The sequence below is a fragment of the Sceloporus occidentalis genome, unplaced genomic scaffold (genome assembly GCF_023333645.1).
Source record: "Sceloporus occidentalis isolate IW3139 unplaced genomic scaffold, rSceOcc1.0.p SCAF_19, whole genome shotgun sequence".
Classification (NCBI taxonomy): domain Eukaryota; kingdom Metazoa; phylum Chordata; class Lepidosauria; order Squamata; family Phrynosomatidae; genus Sceloporus; species Sceloporus occidentalis.
Window position 1 is genome coordinate 10,424,289 of NW_028316999.1, and position 17,326 is coordinate 10,441,614.

Sequence of the window (17,326 nt, forward strand, 5' to 3'; positions counted from 1 at the left end):
GGGAAACACCCCCATTTGAAGGAAAAAATGGGTGGGGAGCGGTGCGTGTCAAGACCCCGCTCCCGGGACCCGGAGGATTGACTGGAGTGGTGTCACCCTCTGTAAGGTGTCACCCGGGTGCGGTTCGCACCCCCTGCCCCCGGGTTGTGACACCACTGTCTTTAAGCACTCCTAATAACGCTCATCACACCTATCACACGGAACACCTTACTCAATCACACTCACTGGCTATCACTGTGTAAATGTGGATCTGTAAAGCTTCGCTGTTTCACATGTATGAGCATGAAATAGGAGGTGGGAGTGGCTACTGTGATTTAATACACAGGGGAGGTATTTGGAGGAATGATAGAACTCTGTTTCTAGGCATCTTGAGTATTTAAATAAACTTTTAAACACAGTTTTTAAGAGACGGGAGCAGTAAAGAGAAAAAAGAGAAAGATGCCTTTCATTTACTTCTCTGTACATGATGCAAAACTTATCTTGGGATATTTTAAAAGCCCCTCATTTCTTATATCCTGCAATGTATTTGTTACAAATGGAAAATAAAAATATCCAAAATTATGGGCAAGGAAACACCTTGGTTTTATTGATTTCTGGGACACCTTACGTCAAATGTATGTAGTACAATAGGGCTTTCACCAATTATCAAGATTCACTTGTCAGGGCTTAGTGCCAGAATTATGGTAATCTTTATTAGGGAAGCGATATTATACTTCTACATTGTAGAAGGTTGCTCAATAAATCTGTTTTCACGTGGTTGTTTCTAATGATAGTTTTGTAGCATTGCGGACCATAGGATCTTAGACACTTCTGTAATCTAACGATTATGCTATATAATTATGATTCATCTTTGTGTTATGAAACTATATTTTGAGGTATTATTTATCATTATTATTTTCCTTTTTTGATTTTTAAAGGCTGAAGGAATTAAGCAGTTCCATTCTGAGGCAGTTTTATTCCAGTTGGATGGCACAGGAAGTTCACCTCAGACTGTATCAAAGAACTTATCATTCACTTTTCCTACTAATGTGGTACAGGGGAGTGAGGAAGCGTTTGTCACTGTTGTTGGTAAGAATTATACTTTTGTAATATTGTGTGCTTTTGCATACATATTATTTTATTGTTATTAGTATTATGATTATTATTATTAGTAGTAGTAGTGGTAGTATTCATTTATTTATTTTTATTGTTTTTTCAACAGAAAATCTGATATTAGAAATAATGCTGGGTAGTTGACTTGGTAGAAATGGGTATGGTCGTATTGTATTTTGCCAATACATTTTTTGCACTAATATTGTTTTTTTTTTAATGATTTGGCTGTGATCCTTTCCATTATTTTATAACATTATCTTTTAAATCGTAATATAATTTATGTAACCATTCACTTGTGAATCATGTGAATTACACCAAAACACCATTCATGATGTGCAAATACTACATTTAAAAGTCAGCTAGACCGTAATTTTAAATGATCTGTTTAACTTGCTGTTTTAATTTCTTAAACAGGAGATCTTCTTGGACCATCAATAGAAGGTCTTGAGTCTCTGATCCAGATGCCATATGGCTGTGGGGAGCAAAACATGATTAACTTTGCACCAAACATCTATGTTCTTCAATATTTAATAGCAACTCTGCAGATAACGCAAAGTATTAGAACACAAGCCATAAGCTTCATGGAACTAGGTGAGTGGGCTCTTTGTTTAGTGGCTTACCGAAAGACTGGTTGTAGTGACGTTCCTATATAACATTTTTAAACAATATTTCCGATTATTTATAAAGTAACCCATAGATAGATAGATAGATAACTAGATAGTTCTATTTGTAAAGATGCATTGAATCACAAGATAGCAGTAATATGTATGTGTGTCAATGATGTCAATAAAACACAGAACTGCTCTTTAATTCCTTATGAAACAATCTACAGAGATCCCAAGGCCCACTATATATGTTAACATTAGCACAGTAAATTTATTCAGGGATACAGTATTGTCATAATACATATCATAATGCACAATACGTGAAAGTCACCAAACTGAAAAGTATCTGTTGCTATATTTACCTGTTTAAGTAGAGCTACAAAATGTTAAATCTCTATGACTTAAGGTTCACACTAATCATTGCTTGTGTTCTTGTAATCGAAATCGAATAATGAGTAACATTCTATATTTTATTTTTTTATTTAGGTTATCAAAAGGAATTGACTTATAGGAGAAACGATGGCTCATTTAGTGCTTTTGGGAACAATGATGCTTCTGGGAGTACATGGTAAATTTAGCTATGGCATGAAAAGGAAAGGATTTTAAGATAACTCACTTCCTAAATTAAGGAACAACTAAATTAAACTCCAAACCCATTCAGATCTTACCAGACATTTTATTAAAAAAAAAAAAATATATATATTTACTTTCATAGACATTTGGTTTTATTTATTTATTTAAGTCTTAAACAGTTGACTTACTACTATAGCTTATTTACAATAATTTATTTGCTTTCACTCATTCATAGATAAGAACCATCGGGCCCATCTAGTCTGCCCTTATTTTCATGCTTTAAAGATTCAAACCTTAATCAATTCTTTATCTCATTTTGGATTCAGGATAGCATTATGCCCATCCCATGCATGCTTTCGAGAATGGCACTATTGTTAATTAGGTACTTTTTAAGTATCATCTGACATTATTACACTGACAAAATGCAAAAAAAGCTTTTAGTGGATAATGTCTTCCTCACAAATTAACATTGAAGTCACACCAGTCTGGAAAATGGTATTTGGAAGTTGTGAATGCAGTGCAAATGGCATGGCTAAAACATTACTTCAGGGAAACAGTTTCTGTGGGACAGGGCTTATCCTAGCATCGCTGATTCCTTGGTGCAAAATGTTTTAACAAACATAACTCCTCTAACCTTATCCATTTTTAATGGCGACCACTCCGCCTGTTTGGGCCCCTTGACTTTACCATTTAACATGTCACTCGTTTCCCACAGTGCCAGCTTTGCCCCAAACAGCTGGTCAGTGCCAGCTTTACACCCAAAGAACATTTCAGTGCCCCAAACAACTTGTCAGTGCTATATTTGTACACAAACAACCTGTCAGTGCCATCTTTACTTCCAAACAGCTTGCCAGTACAATTTTTCTGGATTTTAAACCAAGTAGTTGTAGGTAAAACATGCATAAGAATGCAGTCTGAATGAATAAGAATGCACAGTTAAGTATATGAACATTGATTCATCACAAATCAACAAATTACATTTTTATGGTGTAAACAAAGTTAGAATCAAAAGACAGACAGAAAAATGTGATTAAGTAAAAAATTTGAAAATATACATTAGTATTCATTGGCCCAGATAGAGGGAATAGATCACAGGTCGCACACCCCGAAGGCCAGCCCTGGAACCCAGATTGCCTCAACTTTCTTTCTGCACCTCATCTCTCCCATTTCTCACTATCTATCCCCTTTTCTTAATCACTTGCTCAAGTTCTGTGGTGTGAATGCGAGGCCTCTGTCTCACTGCCCCATCAAGGCGAATGCGGCTTCACTGCGGAGTGCCGGGATATGATATCATATTCTGGCACCCTGCATCAAGCGCCAGCACCATGACAGAGCAGTGAGTCAGAGTGCTCACACCACCACAGTCAGGGCTAGGCTGAGGCAGGTGGCGGCATAAAGTGGAGGAGAGAGGGGTGCCAAGTGGTCGCTGAAAAGTTTTTCATGAACAAGCCGCTCATTCAGAATAAAGTTTTCAGTGTCCGCCCTGTGCCCAATCACTTCTCGACATTCTGTCATTTGAGCGATGTGCACCCCATGTACCCGCCTTGGTGCGGCCCTGCAGTGGGAGGGCTTCAATGCTATTGATAAAGCTGTCAAAGTAATTGAATAGCAATCTCTGCATAGATTGCAATGAGAAAAATGAGGGAGCCCTGTCACTCAACCCTATACATACCCTGTTATGTCACTTCAAGCATAATTCCTTAAATGCTTCCCATCTGCACATGTAAAGATTATCTAGCATGGTTCCATGATGCTGTGTTGTTATAGCCATTTTATAGTGAACTTTGAAGCTAAAAGTACTTATAGAGCTCTTTAATTATATACATGTCTTTAGTCACACAGAACACAAATTTACTACACCATTCCTGATCAACATGGGGTATCTTCCCAAATAAACAATTTCAAGCTCCATCAAGCATATTTAAATAACTACTGACTGATGTAAATATAATAAATTTTACTAGTCCCTTAGAAAAATTAGGAAAAACTACCCTCCTTTATAATATGATCCTAACTCAATGTATGATGTCTTAATATAATTATTGTGCATTTGTTTCACTTATTTATTTTGTATTTTAACACATTTATTTTTAGGCTTTCAGCTTTTGTGCTTCGATGTTTTCTTCAAGCTCGGCCATTTATTTACATAAGCCCAGACATTTTAACCCAAACCGTAGAATGGTTGGTTCAGTACCAGGATATGAACACTGGTGTATTCTCAGAACCTGGGCGTGTTATTCATTCTGAGCTCCAGGGTGGGTTAAATGGTCCCATCACTCTTACTGCCTACATACTTACCTCACTCATTGAAGATGAGGGATATAGGGTAAGTATGATAAGTAAATCTGCTTTTACAACCAGACACTCTTAATAAAATATTGCTTCTTTTTAATGTGGCAAATTTTATTTCAGAATCAACATTCATCTAGAGTGCTTAAAGCAGTGCAATACCTTGAGAATGAGTTTGATAAAGGAATTTCCAGTAACTACACCCTGTCGGTAGTAGCGTACGCTCTGTCTTTGGCGAATAGCACTAAAGCAAACACAGCTCTTACTCAGCTCAATTCGAGAGCAAACACCATTGGTAAGTTCTTGAATAGTTTGATTGATTAAGCACATAACAATACCTTTGGATTTAGGGGATAGGACTAGAGCAGGGCTGCCCAATTTTTTGCATTCACTCCAGTCTATATACCTCATTGCTGACTGTAGTGCTTAATTAGTTAATCACTCATTTTTTTATTCTTTGACACACAATAGCTTTATATCAGTACTGACGCTAGGCACAAGCTACTTTCTGTCGTAGTGCCAATTTCCTAAGTATTACTAAAAAAGAGTTTACCAAGGGAGATCACCATGGAGGCAACAAGGAAGGAACAAAAAAAGGATTATGGAGAACTTTTATGCTGCAGGATTCAATTCTAGATCCTGTTTTTCACTTCAAAGTTCACTTTAAAGTTCTTAATAGCAGTTCCACATCTTCTCTACAAATGCATACCCAGTCCCTCCGCTCATCTATTGATCTTTGTCTTTCTTCTGCTCTGATTTAAATCTCTGTTGCACATATACAAGACTCCCCAAGGACTGTCTCTATACTTTGGAATGCTTTGCCCTCTTGTCTTCTCTACTTCAAAAAATAATTTAAGACCTACTTCTTCAAGGCCCTCCTTACCTTTTGTTTAAGTAAGTCCAAGTTGTTATGAGGACTCATTATGTCATTTTTACCCATTCTGCAACCTGCAGCTCTGTGAACTATGATGGCACTTCATAAGTCAATAAACAATACATTTCTATGCACATTATTGAGGCCTTTAGTCCCGTGCTCCAAAGAGGGACTATTTCTCTTCTTATAAAAACAGAAATTTGGACCACTTTTCTGCTCTTGATCTGTTCACTATATCTGACTAGTGAGAAATGCAAACACAATGAATGTCACTGAAGAATGGTCCTGTTGCATTTTCTGTTCTCAGGAGGGCTAAAGTACTGGTCTTCTCCCTCTGCACCAATAAGTTACTGGCAGCCTCCGTCATCAGATATCGAGACAGCGGCATATGCGCTACTTTCCCACTACAGGCAGAATCGTATTTCAGAGGGCATCCCTATCATGAGGTGGCTGAGTCAGCAGAGAAATCACCTTGGGGGATATTCTTCTACCCAGGTATAGTGTGCTAAAAATGTAATGGAATTTGTAGTAGCAGATTTCCAAAGTATGGGAATATCCTGTAAACTTTATCAACAAAATAAAACCTCTCCTCTAATAACTAGAGATTTTCTGAATAATGTAGACTTTCTTGGAAGACTAAGGTCACTCAGAGATTTGTGTCAGCAACGTCATATACATATACATATGCCCCAATATGTGGCCCATGATGCTTACTTAACAGACACTGACATAGCATTAAGGATGCAGCCAGCTGTGATGGCTAAGCCAGCTATGCTTATTACTGTATTTGCTCGATTATAAGACAAGGTTTTTTCCAGAACAAATGCTCTGAAAAATACCCCTTGTCTTATAATCGGGGTCGTCTTATAATCAATCAAATACGGTATTCATTTGGACAATGGTGGGTTGGTGGATTTTAACTAGGTGGCACAACAAGCAAAAAGGACCAGTAATACAGTAGCCCAAAAAGCATTTGGCACATGAGCTTAGTTATCATTATTGTATATATAGAGAAAATATTCCTTCACGATGTAGATGCTACCTTAAATTCTAAGCATCTGGTGGTTTTATGAGGAATTACAAGTTAAACAGACACACCAAAAGGTGAAATAATTTGGTAGCGCAATAAGCCCATTGTTTTTTGCAAATGTGTGCAAACACACAACATCATTTGTTTTATTACTTAGTGAGTTAATAGAATCTTACTTTTTACTAGACTTGCGCATTCGTCTTCGGGCGAACATGAAAACGAGCACGAAGAGGCCGTTTTTTTGTTCGTTCCGAAGACACGCCGAAGAGAATACAGTGCCGGCAAAACGTAGGAGAAGACGAAGACTCACAACCACGAAGAATCGAAGAATCTTCGTTTTTGCCGCGCAGCCGCCAAAATTTCAAACAGGAGTGAGCTGATCTCGTCTGTCCAATCAGCTCACTCTTGTGACGTCACGCTAAGGGTCTCGTCCAATGCCTGTGCTGCTGTTTTTTGAATTCTGAAGGCGCCTTTATAAGACCAGAGCTTGCCTGAGAGATCCATTCATTTTTCGCTGTGACTGCTTTGGCAACACTGCTGTGCTGCATCCGAGCGTTACAGAGAGAGATTGTTCTGTTCTGTGTGAGACTGGTAAGCCTTAGCCTGCCATTTCTCACAGTGTACTTCATCCTCACTTCAGTGCTACTTAATATAATTAATAATAATAATTTGATTAATTTAATTTTTTTTATTTAATTTGTCATCAACTGTAGTGTAAGTGCTGTTGAGTTGACAGTGCACCCAGTGCCTCAGTGGCACTGGGGTGCCCTTGCCCTGGGCTGGCACTAGTGCCTATTGCCTGTCCTGCTTAAATAAATTAAATAGAATTTATAAATAATAATTTAATAGAATCTATAATTTAATAGTTCATTATTATATATATATATATATTTGTCAGTCATATATATATATATATTCTATAGTATACCAGTGTAGAGTGTACTGTAGACATTCATCTACTAGTGTCTAATTTAAAATCAGTAATATTAATTAATATAATTAATAATTGAATTCATTATAAAATTATATATATATTTGTCAGTTATAGTTAGTAATAGTATACTAGTGTAGAGTGTACTGTAGACATTCAAGACATCTACTAGTGTCTAATCTAAAATCAGTAATATCAATAATTCTATAATTCTTTCTTGTCTTAATAGTTAATTAAATTAGCTATAAATAAAAGTAATAATATTAAATAATTACTACTAGCGTATAGTTCAGCTAATCTTATTAGTACTGGTGCTGCAGCTCTATAGTTTGTGCTTTGTTTTAGCAACAGCAAGAGACCAAGTCAATTTTTCTTAATTAATCTTTCATTTTATTTCATTTGTTTTGCTCACCTCAGAATGTTAGAAAAATGTTTATGTTATCGTAAATATTATTGCTGTCAAAGACAAAAGAAAGCAGGGAATGTCTAGTCTAGGATATATGGACGAGTTCACGCCGACATGTCTACTCTATGTTCTTCTATATATGTGCAAAGGGTCAAGTCAAGGCCATTCTTAATTATGCAGCTTAAAGAGGTGTAACCTGCTTGAAAAGTAACCAATCAGAAAGAAGCATGCTATTAGAAGTAGATAAGATGCTATATAAACCAAGTAATCTTAATGTGTAATTAGACAACGCTTCGACTTTTGTGTGTTGTGTGCCTTGTCTCGATTATGCGCATGATCTAATTAAAGGAAACTCTTTCTGAGGAGAATTCGACCATTACAGTCCATCAGTGAAGTGAACTTGTTGGGCTAGTGAGTGCAGCCGCATAAGTGCTGTGTTTTTTTTTGATCAGCAAGCAGTGACGTTAACTGTTTTGCAAAGATTTTCTCATTTATTTTACATTTTATTTCAATTTTATTAAAAGTACCCTTAGTGTTTTGCTCACCTCAGTCCATCAGTGAAGTGAACTTGTTGGGCTAGTGAGTGCAGCCAGCAGTGAAGCTAACTGTTTTGCTGTGACATTTTATTTTATTTCTAATTCTTTTCAAGAAAAATTGACTGTGACGAGCTGTACTAAGCAAAGCTTCAAGCTACTAGCTGTAGTACTAAAATAATTCTAATCTTCTTTAATCTTAATCTATAATATATTATAAATAATATATAACAATAAACATTCTAATTCATAATCTATAATATAAGTAATTCTAATTCTAAATTCTAATTCATAATCTATATTCTTCTATCTATAATACATAATATATAAGTAAATTATTTCTAATCTATTAATATTATATAACTTAATATTAATTAATAAATCATATACTGAATCTGATTTAACCTCACTTTAGCTTAGTGGGTTTGAGAGCGTCTGCCTAGAGGTAGACTTATAGTAAGGAAATATAGCTTTAGGCTAGCATAGTAGTAGGCTAAGCTCTTAGGCTCGTGTAAATTCAAATAAAAAATAAAATACTGCTAGTTATTAAATAGTTAATCTTGAGTTAATAATTTAAATAACTTTAGCACTTTGGCAGATTGCACACAGCACAGTGCAGTAGTGCATAGTTTTACTTTTTAAGCAGTAGCAATGAAGAGAACTTCCTCTAATTTTTTGTCTTTAATTCGTTTTTCCTTTTTTTTTTATTTTTATTTATTTTTATTTTTTTTATAGTTTTTTAAACACTACACTACACTACACACACAACACAAAATTTGAAATGGATCCTCCTTTTGGGACTAAGGAGGGACAAGCTCCATCTACCACCGCCACCACCAGCACCACCACCAGTTCTAAGATGCAGCCTTTGCGTCAGTCTAGTCGGCCAAGTAGGCCAAGCTCTCGCTTATCATTTGGGGAAGCATTGCTTGAAGGATCATCAAGTAAAGGAAAGGCACCAAAAGCAGGCAGTAGTAGTGCGGCTAGGCCCACAAGCTCTATGGTTTTTTACGGAAAGCCTAAAGCACCAGAAGCACGTTCAAAGTTAAAGGGTAGCACAAGTAGTACCAGCCCAGTGACTAAAAAGAAGTGCCTTTTGCCCCAAGCAGCATCTTCCCCATCCACCAGCAGCATGCAAGGTACCAAGCAGAGCCAAATTAGCAGCAAGACTCAGAGGGGTCCCAAACCAAAGCGATCTCATTCCTTTGTAGGGAAAACCACCACCACCACCACCCCCACCTCTACCGCCTCTACCACCACTAGTGCTGCGCCTACTGTTCCCACTGGTACCGCCACGCCATGTCCTCCTAGTACCTCTAGCAAGCCACCAAGTCCTTACAAAATTTTTGTAAAGACAGTTAGAGAGAGGGCTACACATAGTGGAACTCCACCTAGCGAGGTAGCAGAGGAGCCTGAGACTGAGAGGCCAAGTGCAGAGTCTATTCTTCCTGCTCGCACTACTACTAGTCACGAGTCTCACGACGATATCAGTCTTAGCTCCAGCCTAGCAGGAATTCCATTCGATCTGGCTAATGAAGAGCTAGACTATGAGCCAGAGGAAGTAGAGGAGATGAGTGGTCAGGAATCAGATTCCTCAGGGAGCAGTGTCCAAATGACTAGTGCACAATTTTCCCCTGAGCCTCCACCTTCTCCGCTACGATCATCACCACCACCACCACCAGCAGCAGCAGCAAAACCTAGCAAATCTAAAGCAATTAGCAGTCCCACTATGGCCAGTACTGTTACCACCAGTCCCACCACCACTAGTTCTGCCTCTGTTCATCCACCCCGAGCAGTAGGAGCAGCACCCAAGGCACACTCCAAGGCTATGCGCGCCCCAATTTGGGAGCACTTTGAAAATGTTGAAGAAGGGCGCTATGGAAAGTGCAAACATTGTGGGAAGCTAATAAGCAGAGGGAAAGTGTCTGGCCATTTTACCAGTGCTAGCATGAAGCATCACCTCAGCACTCAACACAACGCTGTGCTATTGGGGAAAGATGCAGAGGGAAAACTTAGTGCAGGCAGCATAGCTGGTGGCCGTGGAAAAACCCCAACAGCTTCTTCTTCTGAGCCAATAGCAGCAGCAGCAGCAGCAGCAGCAACTAGTGCTGGCAGCCAGAGACCAAGGCAGGTTGGAGCACTGCATGTCCAGCCCACCCTGGAACAATTTGTGGCATTCCAATCCAAAAGGTCAATGCCCAAACAGCAGGCCAATAAAGTAACGCGACTGATTGGTCAGTTCATTGCTGTTGGAGGGGCATCCTTCTCTATGATCGAAGGGGAGCCTTTCAAACAATTGATGGCGGCTGTGGCTCCACAATATACAGTTCCGTCACGTTCCACTTTCAGCAGGAACATTGTCCCCTCATTGTATCGGTCCTGTGTTGCAGCAGTGAAAGAGGAGCTTTCCAAGGCTGCTGGTCAGTCTGTTCATTTCACTACAGATTTGTGGAGTGCACCTAGCGGCCAGCATGCCTTTCTTTCTTTGACAGCACACTGGTGGCAGCCCGGTGTGTCTAAGGAAGCTGCTGCAGCAGGCTACCGATCTTTCCTTCTCCATGCAGAAGTGATGGATGAAAAGCACACTTCCCAAAACATTCTGCATGCGATGAGGAAAATGTTTAGCCTTTGGGTGGGAGCAGAGGCGGGCACCAATGTTGAAGTTGGTTTTGTGGTAACTGACGGAGGTGCCAATATGGTGAAAGCGCTGCGAGATGGTCATATTGTTGGTGTGCGCTGTGCAGCCCACATCATCCATCTTGTAGTGAAGGCAGCAATGTCAGAAGGAACTAATGTGGCAGCAGTAGTTCTGTCCCGCTGCAGAAAGATCGCTGGGCACTTTCACCATAGTGTTAAGGCTAGCCAACTTTTGAGGGAAGAGCAAGAGAGGTCAGGTCTTCCCGTACACTGCCTACGTCAGGATGTCAGTACACGGTGGAACTCCACGTTAGACATGCTCAAGAGGATTTTGGAGCAGCAGAGGGCAATCCATAATCTTGCCTCAGAGCACAATATTGGGATTACCTCTCCATTGAATAGGGAGGATTGGACAGTGATCGCCCAGCTAGTGGCAGTCCTTAAACCATTCAGGGATGCCACAGAAAATTTAAGCTCAAACACTGCCAGTCTGGCCCAGGTAATCCCAGTGTTCTCCCATCTAGGCAGCAAGATGGATGTGTTCCTTGGAAACCGTGAGGCTGTTCAAGGTGGCACTCTACATCCTGACATAGCAGCCATAGTCAGGAAGCTGAAGGATCTGCTAAAAGTACACCTTCGCAAACGAATGGAAGAGAGTCCCGAAATGATGCTAGCGTGCCTTTGCGATCCAAGAATTAAGGGAAAGCTAGCTTTGAAATTTAATGTTCTCAGTAGCTACCGGGAGCAATTGGTCAACAAGGTGCGTGACTGGCAGCGTAAAATGGGAATGCTGTCCGAGGAGGGAGAGGTGCAGGAGGAGGAAGAGATGATGTGGTCTGCTACTCCTAGCAGCAGCATCAGCAGCAGTGCCACAAGCAGCACAACACAGCTGAGTGGAGCAGCTGCGTTTTGGGAAGAGGCACTTGGCAGTATAGTTGGACCATCTGACAGAGCTAGCAGCAGAAAGGAGAGTAGTGCTGCTGAAATGGTCAAACTTTACCTCTGTGAAGTTCCTTCTGCGCCTAATGTTGATCCTCTTAGCTACTGGGATGAAAAGAAGAGTGTGTGGCCTGCACTCTCATGGGTTGCGCAGCAGCTACTATCATGTCCGCCAACCACTGTTCAAAGTGAGCGTGTGTTTTCTATGACTGGAAACATACTGAGTCCACAGCGCTCACGCATGGCACCTCATCTGATGGAGCAGATTGCCTTCCTTAAATTCAATCTGCCCAAGTTGGGTTACCCAGCTCTTAGCTTGGAAAGTTAATTTTTTTTATCTGTAATGTTTAAGGTAGTTTCTCCCCCTGGTTGCACGTGTTTGCGGTGTGGCAACGTCTGCTACCTCCGCCGGTGTAGCCAATTTACGCTAGGGCCTAGTGTCTGAGTTCTGGAAGTCCGCTCCCAAACGCCATGGACTGACAGACTTTCATGCTTTGCCCTGGGGTGAAACAGGTGAGCGGGTCGTCAATTGCCCACTCATTCACCTTTTTCCTTTTCCAACGGTGCTGCTGGTGGTGGTGCCAGCATCTTTTGCCAGTTCGCTTCCTGGCTGAAATCATGCCTCAAATGTCCCTAATGGAGAGGGTAGTTTCTCCCCCTGGTTGCACTTGCTGCGGTGTGGCAATGCCTGCTACCTCCGCCGGTGTAGCCAATTTACGCTAGGGCCTAGTGTCTGAGTTCTGGAAGTCTGCTCCCAAACGCCAAGGACTGACAGTCTTTGGATGCTTTGCCCTGGGGGTGAAACAGGTGAGCGGGTCGTCAATTGCCCACTCATTCGCCTTTTCCAATGCTGCTGCTGCTGCTGCTGCTGGTGGTGGTGCCAGCGTCTCTTCTCTGCCAGTTCGCTTCCTGGCTAGTGTCATGCCTTAAATGTCCCTAATGGTAAGGGCAGTTTCTCCCCCCTGGCTGCGTCTGTTTGCGGTGTGGCAACGCCTGCTACCTCCGCCGGAGTGGCCAGCTTACGCTAGGGCCTAGTGTCTGAGCTCTGGAAGTCTGCTGCCAAACGTCTAGGACTGACAGTGTTTGGATGCTTTGCTCTGGGGTGAAACAGGTGAGCAGGTCGCCAATTGCCCACTCATTCGCCTTTCCCAATTCTGCTGCTGCTGCTGCTGCTGCTGGTGGTGGTGCCAGCGTCTCTTCGATGCCAGTTCGCTTCCTGGCTAGTGTCATGCCTTAAATGTCCCTAATGGTAAGGGCAGTTTCTCCCCCCTGGCTGCGTCTGTTTGCGGTGTGGCAACGCCTGCTACCTCCGCCGGAGTGGCCAGCTTACGCTAGGGCCTAGTGTCTGAGCTCTGGAAGTCTGCTGCCAAACGTCTAGGACTGACAGTGTTTGGATGCTTTGCTCTGGGGTGAAACAGGTGAGTGGGTCGCCAATTGCCCACTCATTCGCCTTTCCCATTTCCTTTTCCATTTCCATTTCATTATTTTCCTTCTGATACACAACCAACCAAACATAACACACACAATAACACAAATAACACAGTGACATAACACATAACACACATAACACATATAACACAGTGACAAGTGACAACACACATAACACACATAACACATACACGTACAATGCAAAAATCACAAGGACCTTTCCTCTTGTTATTTGTCCTGGCCTTCATTTCTACACTCACTAGCATTAACGCTATAACTCACACTTCATACTATAACATTTTTCCATCCACATACCTGCCAACAGACCCAACTTTTTCAGGGACAGTCCTGCTTTTTTCCAGTCCTGTCCCATCTAATTTAGCTAAACTAGGTATGCAAATACACGTTGGTAGTTATAGCTCGGTAGGTAGCACTAGTATAAACATTAAATAAATATAATAAAGTACTAAATAATAAATCTAACTTTAAAATACATTTAAATAAACCCCTAATTTTTTTTTAAAACCCATTAAAATTAAATTATTATTTAGACATAATACATCTTTAACCAAAGCAGTGCACTGCTACTAATCTTAAACATAACCGTACATTAACCCTAAGCTATTTTTTAGTTCTTGTCCAACATTTTTCCATCCGCATACCTGCCAACACACCCAAGATTTTGGTGGACAGTCCTGCTTTTTTCCAGTCCTGTCCAGTAAAAGTTGGGTTGTTGCAAAGTATGCCATTGTAAATAGGTAGCAAATGTTAGGCATGTATTACAAGTGGTCCAAAATCAATTTAAAAATGTAAAATAATCCCTATTCTTTTATTAAACATCTATGGATGTGTGATTGTGTATGATAAACGGAGGCCAAGTTCCTTGGAGCATTTGTCTCTAGGTCATTTTGTGTACAGTACACCTCAGTACGTGTGTGCAACTCTATTGGTCATTTCGGCAGGGGGCTGGCCTGCCATCAACGAATGAAGTGCGTTCTGCAATTCACTAGTTGATGCCAGACCAGCCCCCTGCCGAAACGACCAATAGAGTTGCACACACGTTCCTTCACGGCAGCTGCTGCTGCTCCGATGTGTTGTTAACCCCATATTAACCCCTGCAAGGCAACCGGGAAGGAAACGAAGATTAAACGAGCACGAAGAATGTCCGCGAATATTCGCCCGAAGAGAAGACAGGAACGGGCGAATATTCGCGGAATACGAAGGTTTTTTCCCCCCCGAAGACGAGCACGAAGACGAACACGAAGAGCCCCCTGGTGCCCAAGTCTACTTTTTACCTAGAAAGGCTTCATACTCATGGGTCATGTGACATATGTTATCTTTCCCCAGGATACAGTTATGGCTCTTCAAGCTTTAGCCCAGTTTATGTCAGTGGCTTCAACTGGTGAAACTTCTTTAACTGTGACAGTTACTGGTCCAGGTTCATTTGTACCCAAAATATTTCCGATCAACAGTGCAAATCTCCTAGTGTTACAGAGTCAACAGGTAAATACAACACACCTTGCACCATACTATATAGGCATATTAACTAAGTCATTAAACCAAATCCTAATGATACTTTTTTTTAATATTAGATCAGTGTTTCCCAGCCACTGTCAATCAGTGTTACTGCAGCTGGCAGAGGACTAGCTATTTTCCAGGTATGAAGATGTTTTGTGTATTATGCATATAATACTATAGCATAAGTTTACATATGTTTTTAGCTTTAAATAACAGTATGCCACTTGAGCAGTACATTAAAAGATATTTGACGTACAATATTATGCTGACACATACTTATTTTATGTTATAGTTAAATGTAGTTTATAACCAGAGAATGTCATCCAAACGTAAGAGTCGTGGACTCAGCTCAGAAGCGTTCACATTAGATGTCACAGTAAATGAAGACAAAAATAATATTCAGCGATATTCTGTGGATGTCTGCACAAGGTAAAAGTGCCTGTTTGTGCAGTTTCCCGTCTTATTATTTTTCTAGTTATTCCTAGGGTTTCATAATATGTGCCATTTGGTTCAGTATTGACTCTTTTTATCTGTATAATAATTGTAAAAATGTTATTAAAAAAAGATATACAGTATATTAAATGACCCAGATTGTTCTACCTCCTTCCTGCACTATTGACCTTTACAGACATAAGACTATATAACTCCAGGGGTGGCTGCAGGTGTTTTGAGTCTCACAAGAGTAAAACTATAGAGGTCCCTTCTCTAATGTAAATCTACTTCTACACAATATTGAGTGTTGCCAGCTCTCTAGTAAAGTTATTTTTCTTTTACTCTAAACCAAAGCTAACATTTGTGCTATTTAAAAAGATTCAAAACCAGTGAAAAAGTTCAAGATGTTATTTTGGATGAATGTTTTTTTACATGAGGTCTGCAGCACCCAATACATAGTATAAGATGCTTTCTCTTGCACATGGAGTGTATGCTCAACAATTACAGTCATCGGGTGGATATCAGTATTCCTGTTAATTTGAAAAACAATTACCATGCAATATTGTAGATGCAATGTATTGTGACTGGACTAGCATACTACTGGTGGTTAACTCATGTGATACAAGTGAAAATACAGAATTGAAATGTCACCTATGTGGAAATGTATGCTACTTTCATAAATGATATGGCTACACATGACTGCATTAATGTCATATTTTATAATGTATGTAATATTTTCTTATTGAAGCTATCAAGGCTCTGGGAATGAAAGTGGAATGGCACTTTTAGATGTTGGATACCTTAGTGGATTCACATTGGATCCAGATGGAATTCCCATAAGGGGGCCCCTTAAGATGGTGGAAAAAAGCAATGACAAAGTTTACCTTTACTATGATTCAGTGAGTTTAATTATTTTCTAAATGCAACATATTAGTACTTTGTTACTAAAAATTGTTAGAATTGGTTTTGCTGTAGATCCAGTGACATTATTGTCATTACCAACTTGTGTTTTTTAAGTAATTCATCATTAATATCTCTGTTCCCTTATCTGTTTGTAGTTTTTAAGACGATAATGCTTATAATATATATACAAGTATGAATGTTAATAATTATGATGTCAACAACCTTATAGTTTTTAAATGAAAACACGTGGTGTAATACTAAAAATTATACATTTTTTTAAGGTGACAAAAACAAGTCTATGTGTGTCTGTGCCAATGGTTCGTGTTGCTAATGTGGCTGGTTCTAAGGATGCGGTGGTTAAAATAGTCGATTACTATAACCCAAGTAAGTACTAAGCGTGAATTATTCTGTGTGTTGTAAATCATGTTTTTTTGCATACAGCTGTAAAATAATCACCATCATATAATCCATTATACAACAATGCATAGTTTGTTTATTTAAAAGCTAGGCAATCGACTATTTTAATTGTATTGTACTGTATTACTAGCTGACTTGACCTGGGTCAACAAGAGCGGAGAAGTATTTTAACAAGATATCGGCATGAGGTGGCTCAAGAAATCATTTTCTTTAGCATTTTGTCCAATCAGAATGTCTATAGATATACCTCTAGATACCTTATATTGCTGATTAGTCTGGCTTGCCCTGCACAATGCTCTACAACCCAAGACTTTGGTCCGTCTTGAAACATTGGCCTAGCTCATGTTACATTCGCTTGTCCACTTCTTATTGTGTTTTAGGTTATCTATACAAAAACCTGGAGAGAAATGAGAACAACAATAAATAACAAACAATAACAGATCCAAACCCCAACCTTAGAATGGTTGTATGTTCTATTGATTCAACAATGGATGCCAATATCAATGGTGGCACATAAGAATTTTTAATAGTAGCTTACAAGTGTTACAAGCAAATATTAGTTGTATAAGGCCCCCCTAGGAATACATAATAATCATGATGTGAAACTCATTACCAGTTCATCTGTTAGTCCAACCAACAGGCTGCCATTAATATACACCTTAAATTCTACATAGTTTTTTGTTTTTCCTCCAGGAGACACTGCAATAAGAACTTATAAT

At 39.8% G+C, this 17,326-nt stretch overlaps 1 protein-coding gene across 1 annotated transcript in view; it reads left to right on the forward strand.

Moving 5' to 3' along the window:
* LOC149302387 (CD109 antigen-like) overlaps nt 1-17,034 on the forward strand; it is a 33,565-nt gene extending 16,531 nt beyond the window's left edge. Inside the window, exons 21-32 of the mRNA XM_089482454.1 lie at nt 918-1,068; nt 1,507-1,683; nt 2,184-2,265; nt 4,365-4,609; nt 4,702-4,854; nt 5,741-5,928; nt 14,685-14,840; nt 14,930-14,995; nt 15,148-15,284; nt 16,036-16,186; nt 16,472-16,574; nt 16,988-17,034. Coding sequence (XP_089338580.1) covers nt 918-1,068; nt 1,507-1,683; nt 2,184-2,265; nt 4,365-4,609; nt 4,702-4,854; nt 5,741-5,928; nt 14,685-14,840; nt 14,930-14,995; nt 15,148-15,284; nt 16,036-16,186; nt 16,472-16,574; nt 16,988-17,034 — 1,656 coding nt within the window. The remainder of the gene's footprint in view (nt 1-917; nt 1,069-1,506; nt 1,684-2,183; nt 2,266-4,364; nt 4,610-4,701; nt 4,855-5,740; nt 5,929-14,684; nt 14,841-14,929; nt 14,996-15,147; nt 15,285-16,035; nt 16,187-16,471; nt 16,575-16,987) is intronic.
* Nucleotides 17,035-17,326: the final 292 nt, after the last annotated feature.